General features: G+C 45.6%; 1 protein-coding gene across 5 annotated transcripts in view; it reads right to left on the minus strand.

Annotated features, from left to right (window-relative positions):
- Fam13c (family with sequence similarity 13 member C) overlaps positions 1 to 16,975 on the minus strand; it is a 113,661-nt gene extending 96,686 nt beyond the window's left edge. The window contains exons 1-4 of one of the 5 annotated variants that reach the window (XM_008841444.3): positions 16,884 to 16,975; positions 16,709 to 16,747; positions 8,817 to 8,873; positions 5,938 to 6,139 (exon numbers count right to left, since the gene is read on the minus strand). In XM_008841444.3, the coding sequence (XP_008839666.1) occupies positions 5,938 to 6,012 (75 nt within the window). In that variant the 5' untranslated portion in view covers positions 6,013 to 6,139; positions 8,817 to 8,873; positions 16,709 to 16,747; positions 16,884 to 16,975. Of the gene's footprint in view, positions 1 to 5,937; positions 6,140 to 8,816; positions 8,874 to 16,552; positions 16,572 to 16,708 lie in introns of those variants that run through there. The other 4 variants (XM_008841442.3, XM_008841443.3, XM_029567526.1 and 1 more) reach the window with 4 other exon arrangements.
- Positions 16,976 to 16,981: the final 6 nt, after the last annotated feature.

The following is a 16,981-nucleotide window of genomic DNA, read 5'->3' on the forward strand; positions in this document are numbered from 1 at the left end:
CAGTTTCGGCATGCTTTTGTTGCATTTCTCAGAGTTAATGTGCAAACATTCAGTGAAGCACAGCACTTATTTCAAGAGTCCTTCATGTCACTCAGAAGTATGTATTTGTCTGTTTTGAAAAATGTGATAAAGTTATGATACAGACATGCTAGTTTCCTTCCCAAAAATGTCTTTATCAGTTTAGTCACTTAAAACAGGATGGCTACTAGTTCGAAGAGCAGTATACGAATTTGACAGACCATGAGACATCAGCAAACCCAAACACTGACTCTGTTGGCCTCACTTTCAAGGCCCCTTAGTTCGTCAAAGCCCCACTCCAGTGAATTGGCACCATCTTACCCTTGGCAAAGAGAAGGGAAACTCAGAAATTAATCAAAGATCCACTTTGCTTTCTGACCAGTAAAATCTTGCAGAAAATCCATACAAGCGTAGGGAAAGATCTGTACTGGTACATGAGAAATGACATGCCAGAAACCAGTGGTGGGGGCAGGTATCCAAGACAGCTGTGGGGGCTCCATGACCTCGCGCTCTTGGCACTGTGCAGTAAGAAGCAAACAGCACATAAAGTCTACCCCCAGTTGGAAACAGAACTATAGCTCTTTTTCCTGGGGGGAATTACTGTCTTCTTTTAATTTAGAGTCATAATACAAAGTATACCTTCCAAAAAGAGACACATAGTATTCACTATTTTAATTTTTAATTATGTGTGTGAGTGGGTATGTGCACATGCATGTCAGTGCCCACAAAGGTCAGAGGTGTTGGAGCCCCTGGAGCTGGGGTTACAAGGGGTTGTGAGCCTCCTCGTGTGGGTGCTGGAACCCAACTCGAGTCTTCCAGAAGAGCAGTAAGAACTCTTATCTGCTGAGCCATCTCTCCAGCCCCAAAATATAGTAAATATTTAATAGGTTATTTTGCCTGAAAGTATTTAAAGGTTTTATTTTTTATTCCTACAGAAAGATTAAAATGAAATTTTCACAGCAGATCTGGATTGCGTTTCAGTCTCAACATACCGCAGCCAAGTGGAAGGAACTTGATAGCGCTGTGTGCCAGACCAAACAGCTGGTCTCCCCAAGGAAGGGGCTTAGCAGGAGCCTGCAGCTCCCTGAAGAAAAGCTCTGCTCAGAGTCTCCTACTTTCTGTGTTCTGCTAAAATAGCCACAGGAGGGGAGGACAGCAGGGTGAGGTGCAGCCTGGTGCCAGATGGCAGAGAGTGAGGGAGGTAAGACTCTGTCTACCAGTACTAAACTTGAATGCCCTCTGGATAGTGTTGAGAGTCAACACAGGAAGTTGTTACTGCCTTCCAAGTCTAATCTTCCCCACATAAGGTTGTCAAGGACGATGCTCTGGTTTCCATGACACTTGATACAGAGGTATCTTTACTTTTTCACACAATTCTGCAACAGATAATCCATGTCTTGATTGGACATTCTACACAGGAGCAAGCTGTTCCAGCATTCCAACTGGACCAGGGGTCCATGCTGAGCCGGGTGGCACACGCCTTGCTTTGGGTTCGAGCTCAATGAACTCTACTAATAGTTTCCCTAAAATCTGGCTTTTCAGGAGACAGGTCATTAAATGGTCCTTACCCAAACCATTTTTCCTCCCAAAGCTTATTATCTAAGGAAGAAAGATGAACAAACAGACAGGAAACTGACTATGGCTCAATACACACGCCAGCTTCTTAGAGGGACTGTGACTCAATACACACGCCAGCTTCTCAGAGGACTTTCCTCCTCGTCTTCAGGGTTCCTGTCTTCAATTTCATTGGTAGATATATCTAAACTCCTTCCCTCTTAAGTCATTTAAATAAGACACAAAACTGGAACCAATCCTTCATACATAAACATAGTTCTCTTACTCCTCGCCCGCTGCCTTCTCAAGGATGTCCTCAAGGCCAGGAGGGAAGAACAGTCGCCCAAAGTAAGATCTGAGCCTGACCCATCGAAAGGGAACTGCCAATTCCAAATATGGAGTTGACCAGAAGACAAGGGAAGCAGGCGTTAAGCCAGATTGTCCTGTCCAGACAGTGACTGTGGGCCTCCTCTCCCTCCCCATACTGATAGGGATCAAACTGAAGAGCAACTTTGGGGTCCTGCATACAGACTTTGTGAGCAGAGAACCAGAAATGGCAGCAACTAGTCACTTAGAGTGGTGATCCCCATCTTCCAGGAGAGCTGTTTTCAAGCTTAGGAAGCTGACACCCAAGCTTCTTCAACAAGTGCTTTCGGGAGATGATGATGAAGCAGAAAAAACTCAGTTGCTTAATGAGGACCAGAAGCTTCTGATTCACAGCTTCTGATCCCATAGCCAAGAACACGGCCTTACAAACAAACGCAGTCTACCTGACTGCATGGTAAACCATATGGACGTGACATTTACCCTGTGATCCAAACCCTTATGAGAGTTCTGTTCACACTGATCCAAATTATGACAGATCTTTACCTGGTAAGAGCCAGTGCTGTTATCAATCATCATTGTAATTATTATTTAAACTTGTCTGTAGCCTTTTATCACCTGTCACCAAAGCCAGCTGAAGGTGCATATCGGAGGTCACACTCCCAGTGGAATTTAAGTAGCCTGTTCCATCTAATTGAACAAGCTTCGTTCTCAAAGATAACATCACAGACAAAATGCTGGTTGCATAATGGATCCCTTCCCAGTTCCATCCTGGCTGAACGGAAGACAGATTGCCACGGAGCTTAATAAAAATACAGATGTCTAGGATCTACTCCAAACTTAGTGAGTCTTTTTCCTTGATATTCTTAGTGCTGTCTTCCAGGATTAGGTTATAGATTACAGTGGTATTTTTTCTGTGTAAGAACTAGATCTGTCCATTTTAATAAAAATCAGAAGCAACATTCCCTGGCTCCTGTGAAAAGAGCCATAGTTACCACCCTTCGGGACACTCTTTCTCATTTGCGGGAACTGATTTTATTCTCTTGTTTTGCGTGTCACACTCTGTATTGCTGGAACGATGAATGCTCAGCTCAGACCTTTCACACTTCAAAACTGTGGGGAGTAAATTAGTCACAGCCATTTTGGTTCTGTCCGTTGTAGGCAGCTGTTTTCCTCTGCTGTTCGCTTGAGATTTTACCAGCATCTGTGTCTTTGACAAAAAAGAATCTCAAGAAGCCTGGTGGTAAAGGACAAGATACTCCGGGTAACCAACACTTCGAAGAAAACAACAGATCTTGGGTACAGGCATCTTATGACACAGTGGGCTGAACCAGGATATGCAGAACTCTGAGGAAGAAGCAGACGGCTTCATGACGTAGCTGAGCCACTACCGTGCAGAAGAATCAATTAAAGACAGAATGGGCCTATCAGGGATATTTTATTAGTGATATCTGTTCAGCATATTGATGTTTAGTGTTCTATTTTCTGAAAGTATAGGAAGTCTTCTGTTTCACCTATCTGTAGCCCAAAACAAGTTAGTTCACAGTGTTTATATGAAATGGGATGACACCTTTAAAACTGATACCTGAACCGCCTTATCCCCCATCATTCAAAAGTTCAGACCAAGTATCTACTTTTCCATAATAGGACTTTTTGCATAATTCAATAATAACCTGTCTTCCCTTTAACCAGGATATATTTTGGAAAATCCATTACAGAGCCAACATCTTGTTTAGAACACTGTATTTGAGGATGAAGTTCGCTGAATCAGAACAGGCCACTTAAATCCACTGGGAATTTTACCTTCTGTCCAGCGCTGCAGTGCTGCATCATGAGCAAGGACTCTGTTTGCCCATCTCTATCCTGTCACCGTCCTGTGAATCGGCACCAGGCTTGGAATGACAAACCCCATCATAAGAGACAACAGTGTAATTTCTGTGAGAGCGGACTAGGGGACAACAAGAGGAGACTCTGAGGAGAGAAGGCTGGCCACCCAGAAGCCCTCAGTGTCACCTGCGACCCTCAGTAGAAGACGCCAGGTCAGAGGTTCTTTTGGATCAGCCCACTGGGAACTCGCATCCGCAGCACAGTCCCCCTTCTTGCCGGAAGAGCAACAGAGAGCTCATCATCACCCTGAGATACTCCACAGGCCTCTCGGCAATGAGAGAGCCTAAGACAATCATCACATTGCTTTATGAGTGCCACGTACATTTACACCTCACTGAAAAATCAGGGACCTAACAGAGATCACAATGTAAAAGCATAAAAACCACAAAAGTACACAATAAAATCAAAAAGTCCAACAAGCAGCCCAGTCAATGTTGTTCTAAGAGGAAGAGCACCAGCCCCATGTGTAAATAGGACTGGACTTAACACCACTACATAATTAACCTATTACAACTTGAGCTTCCGGCATGATCATTTAGGCTAATATCTAAATGTAAACAAAAAAGTAAATCTAGTATTTATAGGGTAGCTGTTTTCTAAAGGTTATTTTGAGCGCACTCTGAATATAACCTCATTGCTGGGACATGGCTTCTGGCAAGGCCCTGGCTGATTACATTCACTTAATCTCTTTTAAAAGTTTCATAAGAGCTTGGTGTGGTGGTGCATGTCTTTAATCCCAGCACTAAAGAGGCAGAGGCAGGCAGATCTCTGCGAGACTGAAGCTGGCCTGGTCTACATAGCAAGTTCCAGGCAGCTGGGACTACAGGGAGACCCTATCTAAAAAAGACTAAATAAATGAATAAAAGCATCATAAATTATCAGAGACTTTTGACTTTTAAAAAAATCTTTCTTTGCTACATTTCTAAACAACCTGAAAAAAATTAAAATTTCTGGGGGCTGGAGAGATGGCTCAGCAGTTAAGAGCTGTTCTTGCAGATGACCCGGGTTTGAGTCTCAGCACCCACATGGCAGCTAACAACCATCTATAACTCCAGTTCCAGGGGATCTGATGCCTTCTTCTGTCCTCCAATCTGAGGGCCCTGCATGACACGGGTGCACTTACCCATATGCAGGCATCACTCATACACATAACATTAAAATAATTAATTAATTAATTAAAATTTGTAAACTACGAGCCTAGCATGGTGGTAATACACACTTGTCATCTCAGCACTAAAGCAGGAGGCTAGCATGTTTGAGGCGAGCCTGGGCTACAAAGCAAGCCTCTATCTCAAGAAATTTACAAATATAGGTATATGAGCTTGTTACCAAACTAATTTGAAAGATTCTATATTCAGTCATCATCCCTTCTAATAGTCACTGACTTTAGAGAACCAAATACCACATACAGACACAACACACACACACACACACACACACACACACACACACACACAGCTGCTCATTCAAAGCCACTAGCGCACAGTCCTGGGAGGACAGCCCGAGACCCAAGGGAGACTTCTGATTCTGCTGAGTGGAATCCCCAAGTCTGTCGCAAGGGTAACATTATCCTGTCTCAATCAAAACAGACTTCTTGACAAGTCCTCTCTAAAGACCACTGTGCTATTCTGTTCAATCCAAATCCAACATTTAGGAAGGCCAGTTTGGGCCCAGGAATGTAGCTCAGTAGGTAGAGTACTTGACTAACATGCATGTAGGACTGGGTTCGGCTCCCAGCACCACATAAACAGGGTGTGACAGTGCTCCCTATAATCCAAGCATTCTTAGGAGGTAGAGTTGGGAGGATCAGAAGGTCAGCCTCAACTCTATATGGAGTTCAAGGCCAGCCTGGGCTACATGGGAACCTTTCTCAAAGGAGAAAAAAGGAAGAAAGGAAGGAAAGCAGAGGATGGAGGGATACAGAGAAGGGGGAGAGAGAGAGAGAGAGAGAGAGAGAGAGAGAGAGAGAGAAGACCAGGGTTTTCTAAAAGGCTTCATGAAAGAAGGGGAATTTAAGCAAAACCTTGCCCAAAGCTCCCAGTTTCTAAGGAGGGCATCCTCACATCTCAGGTCACATGCACTACCCAGTCTGTAGGCTACGCCTTTGCAACAGGGAGGCTTCACCGTGGCCAGGCCCTGACGGCTGAGCTGTACCTGGCTTTCTCCATGACTCCGGCCGCTCTCGGCTCTGAGGATAGACTTGGGCTTGCGGGACTTGAAGTTGCCCATGCTGGGTCTCAGCACACCGCCCACCAGCAGGGTCTGCTCTGCATGCTGCTGAGCTTCAAGAGAGGCTGGAGTGAGGTCCTCTATGCAAGCCCCCGCCTGTGGGTAGTTTTCTTTATTGTTTTCATCTCTGCAGGAAGAAAGACCCAATGATTTAGAATGCACCAAAACCCAGAAAAAACCTGTGCAGGAAAGAGCTGTCAAGTCACCATGGCGGTACTCACAGGGAGCTCGGGCACAGGCAAGTTCACAGGACCGAGAACTTAAGAACTTTGAAGTCATTCTTGCCTTTTCTTCTCTATGTTTTTTGTTTTGTTTTTTTCCAGACAGGGTCTCACTTATCCCAAGCTGGCCTCAAACTCACTGTGCACCAAGGATGGCCTTGAACTTCTGATCCTGTCTCACATCTCCTCCACCCCACACGTGCTGAGCCTGCAGGTGTACCCTCCCCCCATGCCTGGGTTATGCAGTCCTGGGGACGGAATCCAGGGCCTCATGAACACTAGGCAAGGACTTCAGCAACTGAGCTAGAGCCCTGTAAATTTCATTCTTCTTTTCTTCTTTCCCGTCCAATCTATGAATGATGCAGGCTCTGTGGTTGTAACTACATGCATGACGTGCTTCTAAGTCTTCACTGACCTGCAGGGTGGGTAGGGTGGGTACTGAGACCCCAGGTTTACAGACTAAGATTCTGAAGTAAAGAAAATAAGCCGCACGCCTAGCAGATGGACCAATTCACACATGCCTACAGTGATCAGGTAGGTCTCGGTTTCTTGGGCCCTATTTTGGTTCAAAGCATGATGCTTCCTGTTCATTGGCAAAGACAACCTGTAACATGATCTGCTGGAGAGGAGGCACATCATCCAGACAATATTTAAGACAAGTGATAAATATTTAAGACAAGTGATAAATTTTACCTAGTCAGGCCTTTGAGCAAAGCATTGAAGGCCCCTTAGGGCGGGGTCACTGAGCAGGCTGCCACGACTTTCCTGTACTCAGTGACCACATCTGGTGACACAGGCCTGCCATCCCCAGTTCTTTGGAAGCTGAGGCAGGAAGATGGAAAGCTTAAGGCCAGCCTGGGAAACTTAGTGAGACCCTGGGTCAAAATAAAAAGAAAAGAAGAGGGGGTTGTACGCATAGCTCAGGTGCAGGGTGCATGTCTTGCACAGGGCCTTGTAAGGTCCTAGGTTCAATTCCCACCACACACACACACACACACACACACACACACACACACACACACGCCCCGCTCAGCTCCAACACAGATGGCACTTGTATTGTTCATTCAGCAATCAAGTCCAACACACAGACACACAGGGTAGTGTTCTCACTATGAATCTCATTTTCTATATTGCTAACAATCCAGAAAACTCTCTGGCCATCACCAAATGAAGGTATGAATGGGGTTCTTCTCTTTACATGACCAACGTTGCCAACCTTAACTCTCTGACAACTCACTAACAGCAACTATTTCCCAGATTTTTTTGGGAGGGGGCTTTTTGAGACAGGGTCTCCCTGTAGCCACAGCTGGCCTGGAACTCGCTATATATACCAGGCTGGTCTCAGTCTTACAGAGATCTGCCTGCCTCTGACTTCCAAGCACTAGGATTAAAGGCGTGTGCCGCCACCCCCAGATTTCTAGGCATGTTTAATGTCTCACGTACGCCCACTAGAGCTTCCACCAGGTGGACTGGGCTGAGACCCCTCATTGCTCAGCCAAGTGGTAAGTCCAGGAAAGGATGGATTTCCATACCCATCACACAAGACACTGTATTACAAGGGAAGATTGAGTTCACTAAGCTTTCTGGGAAAAAAATGTAAATATCAATAGAGGTGGTCTGGAGCAAGGTGCAGGTACCTTCTAGGGCTGCTATCTGGGGTGAGACATGATCCTCCGGAACCTCCATTTGTCCTTCTCTATAAACTGCAGGAAAACATTAGTTTCCTATTTGGTCGTGGTTGCATGAACCCTTTCTGAGGAAACACAAACAAATGTCTACTCCCTCAGACAGGATTTCAGTAACAGATCAAAGTACAGTTCCACCAAAGCCCACTTGGAAATCCAGTGAGTTTCCTGGGCACGCTTAACACGATCATGAGTGACTCCCAAACCAGCCACACCACAGACAGTCTCACCCGGCATGGACGACAACCTCCTGTAACTACAAGGAGCCTGTCTTCAGTTGACCTTCCATTACCCTACAGCACCTCCCAAGGCCAAGATGCCATGTGCGGTTAGGGCTGGTTTGCGTACAGGTGGGAGCAGGTGGGAGGGACTGAGATCTCAGGTGAGGGTCTGAGGACCCTTCTCACCCCTTCTTCTCTGAGGGACCATCAACAGGCCTGAGCTTGAAGGTCTCTTGCAAGCAGTCAGAGCTTCTCTGATGAAGATGGTCATGTCTGCTATGCTGAGACAACAGCATTCTACATAAAACAGTTTATGTTAAATGGTAAAATGTACATAGATGTGCCTGGAACAAGGTCAATGTGGAAGGAATGGGTTCGCTGTGAAGATTTTGTCATGGTATCAGGAGCCCCTTGATGGTCAAGATACCTTGGAACATAGGCAGCAAGTAATTACGGGAGCACTGTGCCATTTAAGGGGCTTTAACGGAGAAGCTCCTGCACACGGCACTGTTCTGGGTGCGGGGGAAGGGGAATCTAAAAGGAGACAAGATGAGGGTTCCCTCAGGAGGTGAAAATTAGCAAAGGAGAGGAGAGGAGAGAAAAGAACTGGAAATCAGAAGAGCCACCAGAGCCAGATGGTCTGTCTCCCACAACTAGGAACCAAGAGTCCATCACACCTGAGACTGCAGCAGTCAGTCTGGTCTTCATGTAAAGAGACTGTATCTTCGTCACACCTGGGGAGAGAGGAAAAGAGCAGGTCAGACCCAACTGTCTTCTACAGTAGAAGCAACAATAATCTAGTCATGCCATTAGCATGGAGAAATACTGTGAACAATCCTCACTATTCTCTCAAAAGAAAAACCACAGACCAACCGGCTCTAATTTCTAGTATGTCTGCCAGGTAACAATACCAACGTGCTTGCCAAAGCTCAGAAGCTTGAAACTCAGAGCCAGATGTGACAACTGTGCAACTGCACTGCACAGCGGACATCATCTAAGCTAGAGAGATTTCACTAACACCTTGGTGCTTCCAACACAGGGACCTCAGGCATCCGGAAGAATTCATTAAAAAAGAGATCCCAGAAATCCCAGGGCCTACCTCTTAGCAGCTGCTCTACATCAGATTCTCAGTCACATGTCCCAAGCCAGCAACCACTGGTCTTGAATGTCCTTGATCTTTCTTTTCACAAAACTTGTGTATTACCCTTCTAAAAGTTTCCTCCATATTGAAAACCCTCCAGTATCTCACACTGCCTGGGGGAATCTGTAATGAAGCTTTTGTTCTCCACAGTGGAGGAGGGAGTTTGTTTCCTATTCCCAGTCACCCTGCCTCACCCCAGCCTGGAACACTTTCTACCCACCCTTCACTGTCCAAACCAGGTGGCACCAGCTTTGTCCTGGAACCGGCCAAGCTGTGGCCACATTCACACCCATTACTGCATTAACCTTAGTACAAATGCCTACTTACGCCTGTGACTGTGTTAATCTTAAGGCATGAATGCTTGCTCTCCATCCTGATGTTTTCGTGTCTTTTGAACCTCTGAGAGCCTTTGAATGACTCCCTTATTCTATTATAAACTCTGCTTATGAAATAACTGATTCCTTCTTCTAGAGACTGCCACAACACCGAGCAGAGTACCCCTTCACAGATGACACTAACAACACTTCAAAGATGAACTCTGCTCCATCAGAAAAATAACCATCGAAACCGCAAACATTTATTAAGCCTTTCCTGCACCCTGCATACTCAACTTGGCATTTGTGATGGTGAATAATGACTGCCACCAAGACAGGATGCAGAATCATACAGGAGACACATTTTTGGCTGTGTATGAGGGGCTTTCTAGAGTATGTTAATAGAGGTGGGAAGACCCACCCTAACTGTGGGTGGCCTCCTTCTCTGAGCTGGAGACCTGGATGAATAAAAAGAAGGCAGGCTGAGCACCAACACTGACCTCTCTCTGCTTGGTGCCTACGGATGCACTGTGACCCAGCTGCCTCAAGCTCCTGTCACCACCCTTCATCTGCCCTGAGAAACCCTCAGACTGGGAACAGAGTGGACCACGCATCCCATAAGTGTTTTATCATGTATTTTTCTTGGCTTTCTTTGTTTTGTGTTTCTGTTTGTTTATTTGAAATAGGGTCTCACTATGTGGCACTGGCTGGCCTGGAAATTACAGAGATGCACCTCGGCCTCCAGAGTGCTGGGATTCCAAGCGAATGCCACCATGCTCTCCCTATTTGTCAGGTGTTTTGTCAGAGCGATGAGAAGAGTAAAAACACTGGACCTGTGCTTCTGACATTTTCTGGTTTTGTTGTTTTGTTTTAATATCCAGCCCACTCAGCACAAATACTTTGGCAAGCGGATGACAACGTCAACTTCCCATAAAGCTATTGTGTATCCCAATTCTATCCTCTTTTTTTAAGAAAAATATTTTATTATTTTATGTGTATGAATGTATTGCCTACATGTATGTAAGTGCACCTGTGTTGTGCAAAGCCCACAGAGGTCAGAAGAAGATGCACTGGCTTCCCCTGGAACTGGAGTTACAGATGGTTGTTAGCCACAATTGTGCGTGCTAGGAATCAAACCCAGGTCCTCTGCAAGAGCAACAAATGCTCTTATGACTGAGATAGCTCTCTAACCTCTCCGTACTGTTTTTGATTCAGACAGGCATCTGTAATCAGAGTAACATTACTTCTAAAGGCTATAAAATTTTAGAAAGACTTCAATTCTGAGAAATTCAGTGTAATCAGTAGGCAAAAATAAAACAAATACACATTTACAAATATAATACAGTGCTTCTGCTCCATTTAATAACTTAACACATTTAAATATCCGTCCCCGGAAACACTGTGTAATTAGCCCACAAATGAGCTGATGAACGTTCCCATTCCTTACAACCTCTTTAAATTATGGCTTTTGTAATGCACTGCACAAAGGCTACCTACAGACTTGAACCTTCTTTATCTAACAGAAAATTTTGTCCCCTCTGGCACTAAAATAAAATCAGACTAGTTAACAAAATGTTCCTTTTAGCTGAATAAACTTCCTTACTCTCTTACATTTCTGAGCACCAACAACCCACTTTGTCCATCTCAAGGAAAACTGCAATTAAATTTCCAAGTTTTTCATTCTACTCTGTCAGCAGTATTCACCTAACAGATCATGTGGGCTCTGCAATATTAATAAGAATGTTTTCCAATGGTAAAGTATAAAAAGCCACAAAAAATAGAAACCTAGAATTCTTACTTCTAAGGACTAGGGTTCAACCCAGTGTCCAAATGTGGAACTCAACAACACTAATTGGGGATTTGGCAGAAACTTGTCTTTTCACTCTTTGATTTATTAATTTCCCCCCTCAAAGTCTGATATATTGAGAGAGGAAACTTAGCACTAAGAACAGAGGAAGGGACCAAATTAGTGGATCCAAAGTTAATATCTCCTGACAACGCCAGGTGTCACTCAAGAAAACACATGTTCAAGATCCCAGGTCCAGCAATGGAAACAGAAGTTCTAGCTGGCCTTCAAAGTCTATACCAGCTCTTGCACTGAGTAGAGTTTTCAGTTGCTTTGATAAGGACCATTCCCATTAAATCAGCATTTCCTTTCTGTCCTTGCCCAGGAGGACCCTGTAAATGTACAGTACTGTCCCAGTTACAGAACTGGATCCTGCAGTGGGAACCCAAGTGTATAGCTCTCCATTTCTGGAAGACCATCAGCTCAGACCGAATGACCTGGGCATGGCTAACATTATTGCACCACATAGGAATTTAAAGACCAATCCCCTTTGTGATCTCCCTCTTAGATACTCAGAACTGGAAAATATTATGTTAGGTGAGGTAATCCAGGCTCAGAAAAACAACTAGTGCATGTTTTCTCTTATATACGGACCCTGGCTTCTAATTTAGGTGGGAGTGAGGGTAGAGATCCAGAAACTAGAGAGAAGGCCACACGAGGAAGCAAGAGGCTTGAAGTTGTGGAAGTGAAATGGCATACATATGGAAGTGGGAAGAACACGGAGGAGGGGGATGGGGACAGAAGGAAACACCCTGGGAGGCAGACGGCAGATGAGGGGAGGGGTCAAGAAGGACCAGACCAAGGATGTATGAAAATGCTGAAAGGAGGTCTGTTACTTCAGATGCTAATTAAAAATAAGCTGCTCACAGTAGTGATGTGCTCAAAAATACCCTCTTGGAAGCATGGTGTTTTGTGCAAACATTTGTAAGCAACTATGACCTCAATGAAAAGATATTTCACAAACCTTACAAATAACTGAGCATGCCCTAAGGCAGTGTTTTTCAGAGTGTGCACTGTCACCTGCCAGTGCGTCTCCACAGGGTAGCAGGGCACCAACATTTGGTTGGAAGTATGTTTAGAAAATGTCAGTGTAGAAAGGGTTAATTGCTGCTTCATGGAACTCATCGAAATCGTGTATGTGTTTGAGTGTGTGTGTATGTGTGTGTGCATGTACGTATATGCACACTGAACTGTAATAATGTCTTTCTTACGGTTGTTCATAGTAAAAAGGAAACAGTGAAAGATGCTTCCAGTAAGTGCGTCCCTTCACAGGCCTCGGGGTCCTAGTCAGTCCTTCACTGACAACGGGCTGCCATCACTTCTTGTGAAATGCTCTGGGCTGTGTCTCCCCCCGCCCCACACTTGACTTTGCTCTGTCATCCCTATCATCCACAAAAGAAAAAAGAAAGAAAAGAAAAAGACGCACACAGTTCACAGTCCACCCACCCCAGCCACATCTTCTCAGGACAGCACGACAGTGAGGAAGGAATTACCTCTCAAGGGGGCCAAGTTATTGTCCAAGAGTTCAAGGCTGAATGCAGGGGAGCCTGGCTTGTGTCTGCTCCACCCCAGCAAGCCCACAAGTGGGAGCCACACGACCTCTTCAGTCTACACTCCCAGAGGCTCCCAAGAGCGGGGCCACCACTGTTCTTAGAATAATGAGAGTGTGAAATTCTCTTTTCTGGTTAAATAGGAAGATAGAAAGCTGTTGCGCTTGCAAGGGACTTCCCTCTCCCGCACAGTCTCATACCCCTGAAGGCAAAGTCAACCTCCAAGAGGCGTCCCCAGAGCACAGCCCCAGGACCATCTGTGTCACTGCTTCCTAGAGTCCCTGATTAAAATGGGGGGGTTCCAGCTTTGCCCTTGTCTCAGCCCCATACGACTCTCTTATGATGAAATGCACACTTCTGTGTATTTCGGGGAGATTCGGTTTCGTTTTTTGAGACCTGCGTCATGTAGCCCAGGTTAGCCTCCAACTTGTTACATAGTCAAAGATGACCTTGAAATTCCAATCCTCCAGCCTTTACCTCCCAAATTCCCAAGTGCTGGGGATTACAGACATGCACCACCACACCCAGATGAATATGCTTCTTGGTATCAAACCCACTGGTTCACGGGAGCTAAGCAAGCACTCTACCAACTACCACAACCCCAGTCCTATAATGTGAACTTTTAAACAACATTACCCAGCCACTTAGCTAGTAAGCTTCTAAAATAGTTTCCCCTAATGATTTCTAAAACCCAGGCCAGCTATGGGATGATTCCAATCTAATCACTCATCCTTAGGCTCGCACTTAGCCTGAGAATCGATATTCTTCACAAGCTCCAATCCCCTTCCCAGGTAGTGGTGATGAGTTCATTTTGTAAACCAATGCTTAGTGGCTAACTAGCCAGAACTTTTGCAAGCTAGGCATCATTCCAAATAGGGCAACATGGTAAGGGACTGAAAGAAAGAAAAAAAACTTCTTCAAAAGATGCTGTTAATCCAGGAGAAAAGGCTAAGGCCATTCTGATGTTGGAAGAAATCTCTGTAGAAAACCAAGTTAAAGTCATCCAGAGCTGCATGGGTAACACAAGGCCTGGAAAAAGGCAAGAAGAGAACACTTTGTCCTTGAGCCCCTCACAGTCCTACTTTCCTTTGATTTTTTAAGACCTCCAGGTTGAGGGGCTGAGGTGATGACTCAGTCACACAGTGCATAACGCTTAAATATGAGGACCTGAATTTGGGTCCCCAGCAACTACTTTAACAGAGTGGAGTTGTGGTAAACACCTGTAACCATGGGACTAGGGGTGGATGGAGAGAGAGGGATTCCCCAGAGTGCACTGTCCAATCTGACTAGCCAATCAGCAAGCTCCAAGCTTAATGAGTAACACATAGAGACAGGATGCTGACCTCTGGCCTCCACAGGTACCTTTACACACACACACACACACACAAAGACCCACGATTGGCCAAGTAGCACTCCTTCAGATGAGACTATCTGATAAAACAATTCACATTGAAATATTAATGACGACTTAGACCTACCTCCCAGGTAGGTTGTAATCCAAAGCAAAGCATCTCCAGGTAGAATTTCAGTTGTGTGAGGAGGAGGATAGGAAGTGCGTGGGCACAGGAGGAAGAGGAGTTTTGCTTCCCTGGGAAGCCAAGACTATCTGATAAAACAATTCACATTGAAATATTAATGACGATTTAGACCTACCTCCCAGGGGCACAGAGTTTTTAATTTCCAATTTAATAAGGTTCATGACCAGAGGTTGTAATCCAAAGCAAAGCATCTCCAGGTAGAATTTCAGTCGTGTGAGGAGGAGGCTAGGAAGTGCGTGGGCACAGGAGGAAGAGGAGTTTTGCTTCCCTGGGAAGCCTAAGGAGAAAAGAGCTCCTCAGGCAGACAAACACTTTGAGAGCACCTGCTATATCTGTGTCTCAGGAGAGTACCCTCCATTCCTGCTGGCTAAGGAACTGTGCCCACACATCCAAGAACAGGTTTACATTTTTGAGGGGAGGAGAAAAGTAATGTTCTATTTGATAATGCCTGTTCTGAAATGCCCCTCATCTGTGCTGTGTCACACCTATGAAGCTTTTGGTATGTTTTAAGTTACTAAGATTCTTTTATTAACCAGATGGCTTCCCAATTACCACTCAGAGCCTTTTAAAAGAAACTGCTGTCACTTCTGTCAAAGTAACAACGTGATCTTATGCAATCAGAACTCTTTGGGGAGTGTCCAGGGACAAGACACCACATTCTCCCCAGCATTTAATGGTAACACTCTCACCAAAAAAAAATTAAAAAGATGTGAAATCAGGAGCTGTGTCTCCATTTTGAAGCTGTTGGGCCCGTGTCTGGGGCTGGCTCTGGGGATTCAGCCACAAAGGGCTCCAGAGAGCCAGGAGGAAAAAGGATGTGGTGCCTGGAAACCCAGCAAGGGGAAGGAGGTACGGACCACCTGAACCACGAAGTCCAGACCTTGTCTTTGGTCACAAACACATCTCTCCTCTTCGTTCAGCCTTTTACTAAAGGAAAGTGGCATAGACTGTCATCACCATGATGCAGTCCCAGTGGCAGGTCTTGAAGCATCCTCTTACGTCAGTCTGGTCCTCCTTTTAAAGTGACTCTACCTAAGTGAGCTCAAGGCCAGATACTAATAGAGGATCAATCCAAACAAACAAACAAAAGCATGTAGGAAAGAGGACCCCAGCTCTGCAGACCCTAACCCCTCTCTCCAAGTCATTGTAACAGAGGTGAGAACTAAATTAACCCAGATGGTATGTTTATTCCTTATTTAGAACTTCAGCAAACAGCTCCCAAGTTACTGGGGGTTTCTGTATCAAACCCAACATCCTTTAATACAGTAGTTAAGTATACAACTTTGCACACACCTATTTCCTGCAAAGCTTTTCCCGAGTGACTTTTACCAAAAAGTCCAAGGTAAACATGAAATCTGCCTTCCTTAAGATGGCTAGATGAAATACATATAGTTTGTACATGCAGGTATATATAAAAATAGCACCTGGAAAACATGCTATTGTTAATTTCTGATATAGATGGTATAATATTAGGAAAAATTAAGAAGGGATGACAAACAGAATAAAAACAATGCGCTATAAATATCCAATAAAAAAATCCTGAGCCTGCAGGCCTTGACTATAACTCTTCCTGGCTCCACTTTCAAATGGTGTTAGTTACCTAATCAACAGCTTCAGCCCACAGGACCAGTGACTCGTTCCTCTACAGTCCCATCCTTGAGGTCAGAAAAGAAAGAAGAAAAAAAAAATGACAAAAAGCATCCTGAAAAGTTTGCTCCACCGTGCCTTAAAAAAATCTGTACATACGGAGAGTGAGGGTAAGTTTAGCCTATTTATACCCGCCGAATTAACCTCCAGTCTTCACATCCATCTATTTGTGGCAAATGTATACAGCGTGCACGCCATGGAAACTGACACTCGTGTTGGCAAAATAAAACCAAGCTCCCTTTTTGACATGTCACATAGATTTAAAAAAAAACCCTGGGCTCCAAGATCGCGTGTTTCGGAGCTCTGAGCCTCCGCAGCAGCCGGCTGGTCTTAATTCCCCCCACAGCCCCCGCAGCTGCTAAAACACGGACTACAACCTGGGAAGGTTTGGGGGGGCGGTTCTCAGCCTTGCAGCACAGGATGCAGGAGACAATGCATGCCAGGAGAGGGGCTGGGGACGGCGGGTACCTTCACCGCGACGCGGGCTTCCGCAGGAAGGCATGCAAGTCCAAGGCAGGGGCAGAAGCACTTACTCGGTTACAGCGGCGCCGCCGAAGGAATTATCCTGAAGGCTGAAACAGAAACAAGAAAACATGAGCCAAGCGCGGCCGGGCGGCCGGCTCCCGGGCTGCTGTCGCGGACTCAGAGCGCGCGCGCGAACATGGCATTGCCAGGCGCGGCTCGGGCTGGCCCGGCTCGCGGCTCTACCTTGGGCCGCCGTCTGCACATGCTCGCGCGACACCCCCGGCGGGGGCCCGGCCGCGGCGGCGGACCACAAAGCCCAGCAGCCCGCGAGGCTGCGGGGA

Source organism: Nannospalax galili, unplaced genomic scaffold (assembly GCF_000622305.1).
Source record: "Nannospalax galili isolate Female #2095 unplaced genomic scaffold, S.galili_v1.0 scaffold1141, whole genome shotgun sequence".
Taxonomy (NCBI): domain Eukaryota; kingdom Metazoa; phylum Chordata; class Mammalia; order Rodentia; family Spalacidae; genus Nannospalax; species Nannospalax galili.